Source organism: Meleagris gallopavo, chromosome 4, assembly GCF_000146605.3.
Source record: "Meleagris gallopavo isolate NT-WF06-2002-E0010 breed Aviagen turkey brand Nicholas breeding stock chromosome 4, Turkey_5.1, whole genome shotgun sequence".
In the NCBI taxonomy this organism is placed as follows: Eukaryota; Metazoa; Chordata; class Aves; order Galliformes; family Phasianidae; genus Meleagris; species Meleagris gallopavo.
The window spans coordinates 26,888,034-26,896,512 of record NC_015014.2 but is presented as its reverse complement, the minus strand read 5'-3'; the positions used below and the strand labels follow the sequence as shown (position 1 = coordinate 26,896,512).

The 8,479-nt window shown below is 36.6% G+C and overlaps 1 protein-coding gene across 1 annotated transcript in view; it reads left to right on the top strand.

Moving 5' to 3' along the window:
* Window positions 1-2,144: 2,144 nt before the first annotated feature.
* WWC2 (WW and C2 domain containing 2) overlaps window positions 2,145-8,479 on the top strand; it is a 29,391-nt gene continuing 23,056 nt past the window's right edge. The window contains 3 exon segments of the mRNA XM_019614657.1: window positions 2,145-2,272; window positions 3,016-3,162; window positions 4,134-4,207. Of these exon segments, the coding sequence (XP_019470202.1) occupies window positions 2,156-2,272; window positions 3,016-3,162; window positions 4,134-4,207 (338 nt within the window). The 5' untranslated portion in view covers window positions 2,145-2,155.

Genomic DNA, 8,479 nt, shown 5'->3' with positions numbered 1-8,479 from the left:
CACCCTCCTTGGGCAACCTGTTCCAGTGTGTCACCACCCTCTGCGAAAAACTTCCTTCTAATATCTAACCTAAACCTCCCCTGTCTCAGTGTTCTATCATAGTTACAGACTTGTCCAAATGGAGCAAATCTTTTTTTGTTGTTCTTGTTTTTAAATACAAGAGCATGAAGTAGATTGGGAACTGAAGCCCTTCAGCACCTTAGGAGGATGCCAGTGACATCACTGTCTTCTTTCATTTTGACTAAGGCAGAAATGTGAGATTTTGTTATTTAAATACATAAAGACTAGACTGGAGTGAGGGGAGAAAAAGATAACTGACTGAATTTATTTAAACATGAATTGGATTTCAAAGCAAAGTTTAGAAGAGAAAGACATATTGATTCTGAAGCTGAAGGTAATAAAATCTCACACTGCTGTCCCAAGATTAAAGGTTAGCCAATCATGCTGGTTTTATTATATTAATTGAACAATGAAGTATTGTTTTAAAGCAGCTTGCTCATAGGCCATTTTGATAGGAATCCAAAGCATGTTTCAGAAACTGTCAACAGCATTCCACAGAAATACAATGGGCGTTTGTTTTAAAAAATTCAGTCAGCCGCTTTTGAACAGTACTAATCCCATTAATTTAAAACAGGGAGAAGGAATATCGTATATGTCAGAGATCCTTCTTGTCCATCTTAATTATATATAGAATAAAGCAGTTGCAATTTGAATATGGCACGGCGTGTTAGTAGGCAGCATGTGGTGTATTTATTACCCAAGTGTTCATTCATGACTGCAATTGTTGGCATATCCTGTATCTGTCTGACCTTGGCAACTTGGTGTAGGTTACCAGAAATTGAGTGCTGTCAGAAAGTAGGTGTGTGCATACTTATGAAAGAGTTTGGGGAACTTTCAAGTTGAAACAAATACATCCTTGAGTAGGAATCTGAGTGCAGAGTCATGTTTTTTACACAGATTTGGTTCTGTTTTGCAGAAAAGTGGAAATGTGGAGAAAGGAAAAAAGTTACTCTCATGTCTTTAATGACTGCTTTAGAATCTTGATATATTTGTGCACAAAATTAAAAGAAAAATAGAATAATTTGTTTCAGGTGTTTTGTGTTCTTGCTCAATTGTTCATTCCTCACTCACAAGGTTAATATCTTGTAGAAGGATGATGGCTGATGATAAAAACAGAAAACCAATTGTACGATAAAGGAATGTGTTCTCTAGTAGATGGTGAAGATGCCTGTTGTTTTTAATTTTGTGAAACACAGCTGCAGCCATTTGTATGGTGCTATAAAATATTCAGTGAACACATTTCTCCAACCTCTAGTTTTACAAACTCAATTTTTTGAAGCCAATATGTAAAAACCAAAATGAAAAAAATTTGTCTCCAACTTTATTTTTAAGTTATTATTTTTAAAAAATTATTAATATTCCAGTAGTTCATTAATTACCCAGTGTATGACGTATGGTATAAATTATCCATAGATTTAGTGAGTAAAGAGAGCCTGAAGACTGGGTGAGCACAGCAGCTGCGCTAGGTGGTTAGTTCTTAGGATTAGGGTAAGTGAGATGGAAACTGAGGGAAGAATATGGTTACATGTCTTCTCTGCAAGAACAATCAGTACCTACAAGCTTGCTTGTCTGGATGTCACACTGTGTATCTGGATAGAGGAATACTGCCCATAATATATTCTGCTTCTCTAAGTATTGCAAATAGTTAATAGTATCAAAGTTGAACCCCAAAGTTGCTTCTGCGTTGCAGAGGGTTAGGGTGGGCATAGGATTTTTTTATCTTCTTGTACTCCTGGTAGCACGTATAGGAGTATTACTTCAGGTAGTGCTCTGTGCTTCGCATGTCTTTAAGACTGAATCAATGGTTTTAATGCCAACATACTCTTTTTTCCTTTTCATAAAATTTCCTGTGTCAGCAAAACCCATCCACTGTGTGTGTGTGTCGGACAGCTTGACATTTTTGCCACACAGAAAGTATTTTAATGCAGGTTTTAGTGTCCTTTTTCTCTTTGCTTGTCTGCTAAAGGAAATATTATCAGTTACTCTTGCCCTTCTGTTCTAACTATGCTTGTCTGAAACAGAACAGCAGAGATGTTAACATTATTTGCAGTATGCAGTATTAATATGCTCTTCTTTCCACAGAATTGACCAAAAAATGTCTGGAGGCCAGAGCGGGTATGAACTATGTGAGGCTAAAGCTATCCTGAGTGAACTGAAATCCATCAGAAAGGCGATAAGTTCAGGAGAGAGAGAAAAACAAGATTTAATGAAGGTATTTTCTAGGGTTTGCGTAAGTTTCATGTAGATTTGTTTCATCAGAAGGAACTTTAATGATGCTAAATACTGTACATTTTATACTTTTTAAGGGATTTTCAAAACCATGTGCCAAACTAGTGCTAAAATTTGTTTTGTGATGCAGAAACTCAAGTCTGTGACTTTCCTAATTCAAAAAGTCCCTGAATGACAGTCAGAATAGAGGTATCTGAACTTGTTGGTAATGTTGCATGTTACCTCTAAAACACTATTTAAAATATTACGTGGGTGAAACTTGAGATACATATTTTGAAATGGGTAGCCATTTTCTAAATGGGCACAAGTTCTACAAATTGCTCTGCATTTGCATCTGAAAGTAGATTATTTATTTATTTATTTGTTTTGCATCAACCAAACATTTGACTGGTTTATAAAGGGGAGCAAGAGAGAGGGGGTGGCAACAAGAACCAGAATGATGTGATTGTACTCAGTGTCACTTAAGAACTACTTGGTTAAAAGAACGGTTTTCTAACATGAGGAAAAAATACATATATATGTACTGGAGTCTTCTAGATAAGCATCTTCTGAATAGAAACCAGTATAAAGTCTATAAAGTATCACAGATTCACAGAAGAATGACTGGGGTTGGAGGGGACCTTTGGAGATCATCTAGTGCAACTCTTTGCTAAAGCAGCTTCCCTAGAGAACTTGTACAAAAGTACAAAGACAGTTTAACACCATCTTGTTCTGTTTCCTGGACAGAGTCTTGCAAAGCTGAAAGAGAAATTCAATCTTGACCAGAACATTGGGATATCGGAACCAGACCTGAGTTCCAGCTCAGTAAATTCCCAGCTGTGTTTTTCTAGACAAACTCTGGATGCAGGGTCTCAGACTGACATTTCTGGTGAGGTGAGCCTTTTCATTTTGTCAAACATAAAGAGAAATTGAATCAGAATGTTGTGGTTAATGGAATTGGCTGTTACAAACAGCTGTTTACTGTTGCTGATAGGTGTTATATGTATGCACATTTAAGGGAAAATTACTTAGAATCAGTCATCTGATTTTCCATTTCTAATTTAAATCAGAATTCAGATGAAGTTTTCACAATTTGGCACAAAGCATTTATGCCAATCTGATTTAATCAAGTAGCTCCAGTACAGTGAAGAAGAATGTAAGTAAATAGTATTTTTTGGATCCGCCTATGTGGATGTTGTGCCTTACAGACTTATTTTGATTTGAAAATGTCTTTAATTTTCAGAAACAAGATCTCAAAATTTAACTGTGCAGTTTCACTTCCACAGCTGAAAAAACAAAGGGAACTATCTCTTCAGTGATTCATTAATAATTTCTCTGTTTCACTGATGGTATACTTACAGTGACAGAAAGCTGTGCTTAATTTTGGCACCTTCTTTATAGTTCTGTGTGCTGAATTTATAATGAAGAGCTTGTACTAGGCTCTCCAAACAGAGGGCTATGCTTGCCTACAGACTAGCTTTTTTTTTCTTTCTTTCTTTTTTTTGAAGTCTGAAGTCTTGCCCTGGAATTGCACCTATTTAACTCTGAATTTTGAGTTCAGTGGGGGTTCGAAGTGGGGGATCAAAATTTTGGGTTTCAGTCAATGCAAGACCTCTTTGAAAATGTATGCAATTTACTGTGCTGGAATATGGCAGTACGGTAATTAAAAGCAGATGAACTGTATGAGAAGAAAACAGCACTGAGTATATTACTAACTGTGTATATAATAGCAAGTGTATGGCCAAAAGTGGGCGTCGTTTCATTTTTTTAAAAAGTAATTTTTCTAGTCTGGGCATTTGTTGATATATACTGTTGATTTGTTTTACAGTTTTGCACAGTGATAAGGCTAATATTTTTTTCAATAGGTTGGAACAAGAAGTAGATCCAATTTAGCAGAGAAGGTCAGACTAAGTCTTCAATATGAAGAGGCAAAGAGAAGGTAATGGGGTTAGTCGCTTTGTTAAATTACAGTCTTGAGTCGGGCATTTTCGACCTCTCCAATGCTAACATTGTGCTCGCAGTGACACCTAGTGGACGCCTGCGCTGGAGGCATTACTGCAAAATGTTTCTTTCTCTCCTGGAAGCAAAGCAGGCTTTCGGGATCCGGCAGTGCTTTTGAGCAGTAGTTTTTACATTTAATGCTAAGTTATGTAAGTTAGGAAATGAAATGAAAAGTTACAATATCAGTTCCAGGATTGTGGAAATAGAGTGAATGGGTATTCCAATGAAAGGCTGCCAGGCTATTTACTTCCATTTAAATCCTTTGGGATCATCATTTCAGTTTGCTATGCAACTGATGGTTCTTCAGGTATAATGCTTCAGAGTTCCACTTCAGATTTTGTAGGCTCAATTATCTCTTTTTCCCTGGGACTCAGAATCATAGAGTGGCTTGGGTTGGAAGGGATGTTAAAGATCATCAAGCTGCAAACCCCAGCCATGGGCAGAGCTGCCAACACTAGATCAGGCTGCCCAGGACCCCACCCAGCCTTGACTTAGAATAATTTAAACACTTGTTTTTACTGTGAGATTATTTTTTAATAGCCTAGGGAGAGAGGAAATCAGGAACCGCCTCACTGATGAATGTGGAATGTCTTTCAAATAAGGTTCTGCACTGGTTGCTCTTGAAAGCAGTGCTGTTTTGATGGATTGCCATGGCACCGAAGAATAGGCATCAGAAAGCAGAACATTCCGGGTTACAGTAACATATATTCTGGTACAGCAGAGGAGTAGTGCTGCGTAATACTGGGGGAAGGTTTACATTATTTAAACAAATAAATTGCATGTCAGCTATTCAGAAACCTTACAGCGTTTGTTATGTAATTTAAGAGAAATATAAATCTAGAAAGTTATCTCGCACCCAAGGCTCCTTTTTTTTTTATATATTAAAAAAGAAGACAATAAAGGAAGAACTAACACTTTTCCATAGTTGAAAATTGTACCTATAATGAGACTTGCTCTGTGACTTAATTATTAATTCATTTACAATACTGTGGCATAGTCAATTAGAAAACCAGGAAGAGAATTTTTAGCTTATAAGCAGAAAGTAACAGCTTAAATAGTTTTAATGTTTTAAAGATGAGAGGCTGCACAATCATTTTCCAAAATCTAGATGTATATTCTTTATATAATAGTAGTTGCCATTCTTGCTGGAAACAACAGTAATTTTTCCTATCATCTTTATGGATCATAAAACTTTGTTATATAATCAATGCAATTGATTAAGAGTGATAAAGCTATTGTGTTTCTTCAGCATTGAACTTGCATGATTTCGGCTCAAAGTCATCATGTACATAGTACTGTCAGATGGTTTTCTAGATTTATATAGATGTCACTTGCTCTCAATTTTCTTTTATCCGAAACCAGATAATCTTCTATTGTGACTGTCTTGATACCAAGAAGTCCCACCATCATGTTTTGTTTCTCATTTGTTGGAACAAAAAGGTAGTCTGACAGTAATCAGTGTACAACCTCTAGCTATTAAAAAAGCATGGTGTATGGACTCTGGACAACTGCAGCATAAAATCTGAATTTCTCACAATTTAACTAAGAAGATGAGTCAAAATTGCAGTAGATGAAATACTTAATCTTTGCATAACCACGTATTTGATCTGTACAACATCAGTGTGCTCTAATGTTAAATTACTTTTTAAATGGTGTCTTCATTCAATTTTGTCTAAAAGTCCAAATAATGAATATCCCTTTGCACTTTAAATAAGACAGTCAAATTACTTGAAGACACAGTTAAAGTCATTGAAGTGTTGGAGCATACTGTTTTTATTAGTGATTACTGGGTGAACTTAATAAAGCGTGAGTATCTTAGAAAAATGAAGATACATACCAGTAATTATTATGTAAGTATTGATCATCTTTTCTGAAATATTAAATGTGCAAGTTCATAGTTGCTTTATATTAAAAAACAAACAAAAACAACAACAACAACAAAAAAAACACAGAAAACATTACCAACAAAAAAAAAGGAAAAAAGATCTAATGAGTGAGCTTCACTATTCGGAAATTATCAGATAGTTTTGCATTGCATGTTTTATGTTGTTTAGCCAGCAAAGCCTCTTGAAGCGGTAGAATGTTGCCTTGGGTTTTTGAGGGCAATATAAAGTTATGTGGTGTGAACCTTAATGTTGTTTAAATAAGTAGAAGCTACTGACTTTGACAAAATAAAGAATTGGATGAATTTAGAGTTTGTCAGCTATGTGAAATTCACTGTCAGGCTGCAGTTGCTACTCAGAAGAGTCTGATATATTATGCTGACAGTCATATCCTGATGTGGTTAAAACTCCAGCTACATGCCTTATTGACTTGTTGAGTAAAGACTATCTCAAAAGTCTGAAACCAGTTTTGTTTTCATATCCATGTAGTTCTTTGCCTTTCTTGATGAGGCAGCACACAAAAAATGACAGAACAGCAGAGAGTTATCTGTAGCAGAGGGAGCAAAAGAACTGTTGGGAGACCACTGTCCCATTCCTTAGGCCATCAAACAGCTGTCACTAGCAGCTACTTTCAGAACAAGGCTAGCAGGAATCAGTGACCTGGAGATGAAAATCTTAACACCTTATCCATCTGAAATGATTCCCTTGTTTTCCCTCTGTGTACACCTCCTCTAAAAGACTGCTGAATATAAATTATATATATTTATATAGCAGCTGCAAAGTATGTTGAATGCTTCATTTCACCCTACCATTTGTTTATGGTAACACTGCTGATTGTATTTCAATTTGACTTATTTTGCATTGTTTTTCATAAAATCACTCAGAGTTACACTTGTTCTTGCAGCAATTTGGCGGGCGTTCCTTTTTATTCTGGCTCTTTTTTTAAAGCTGTTGTTTTTTGATTGAGATGTAGGTGAGAAGGAAATGGTACCTATGGAAAGAAGAGCTTCCCCTTAAGCTTCTGGTATAAGCAGTGAGATAGTTAGATTTAATATTAACTGTTCTTAGCTTTTATCATAACTAAATGCCATAATGTACTGTAAATTAATAACCAAGATGCAAAATAAGAATGATATTATTAGTTTTGTTAATTGCAGAAAACAGACTGGAAGGAAGAAGTGTGTTTTCCTAGAAATCTGTCAGGACAATGGAAAGATTATACAAACCAAATGATGCATATGTGGTTGATGCAGAATAGTCATTACTGAGGTAGTGCTTGCTAATGCTGAAGTTGCACAGACTTGTATCAGCTGATGAGCTAACTTAGGTGTATCTGCTATGATAGGAATAAGTAAAAGCAACAGATAAGATTCTCTTGCCCTAGAATGGGAATGTCCTTTTATTTTGACTTTTCCTTTCTCTGCCTTTTTCCCAGCCTACAACAAAGAGGTGCAGAAAGCTAGGAGCTGTTACAGAGTTCAGAGCTTCCACAGTGTATGGGGCTGCTGAATCACGGCCTGAACCTTTGATTGATCACCTGAGGCGAGCAATGAGTCAGCCATGGGAGCACAGGTGAAGGCAATTCACCTGTGCTGCAGGAAGGGGTGGAGCCTGGCTCCACCTCTCCTAGACCCATTTAAGAGCCGACTGCCAGTGGGGAAGGATCTCTCTCTGGAGATCCGCTCCATCAGGAGTTTATCTCATGAGCCCAGGACAGGGTGAGTGATTTTCTCTTATTTCTGCAATATAAATTCTATTAACCAAGCTCCTGGATATATATATCTATACCATCTGTATATCCATTGATTAAATGCACAGTTTATGCAGCTGTTTCAGGTGCAGATAAGGCTGGAAGTGACTGAAAGTTATCATCTGGATAGATATATGAAATGTATACTGGGGAATTGTTATGCTTTATATAGTTCCCAATGGACAATGAGTCTATTGCAAAACCTACCCTTTATAAGCTGTGCAGCTGAGCCCAACAACAGAATGGTTCTGGTGACTAAATACTAGAAATAATCTTTCTTGATTAGGTCTGAGCTATCGCACAGTAATAATGTAGGGAGGTTTCTGCTACAGCTGTGTGTGTTCTCTGAGTGGATAACCAGGTCTAGGGTATCCTAACTCTGTGACTGGACATCTACAATGGGAATAGCAGTTGCACAAACTTCTAAGTTATTCATCTACTTTTCTTTTAGGTGGCCACTGTCATACTGCCTTTTCTTTTAATCATAGAGGGGAACATTGTTTTTGTCTGTTAAAATTTGCATATGTACTTGATGTAACAGTGAGCACCTTGATATTCTGCATATTCTTTAACAATG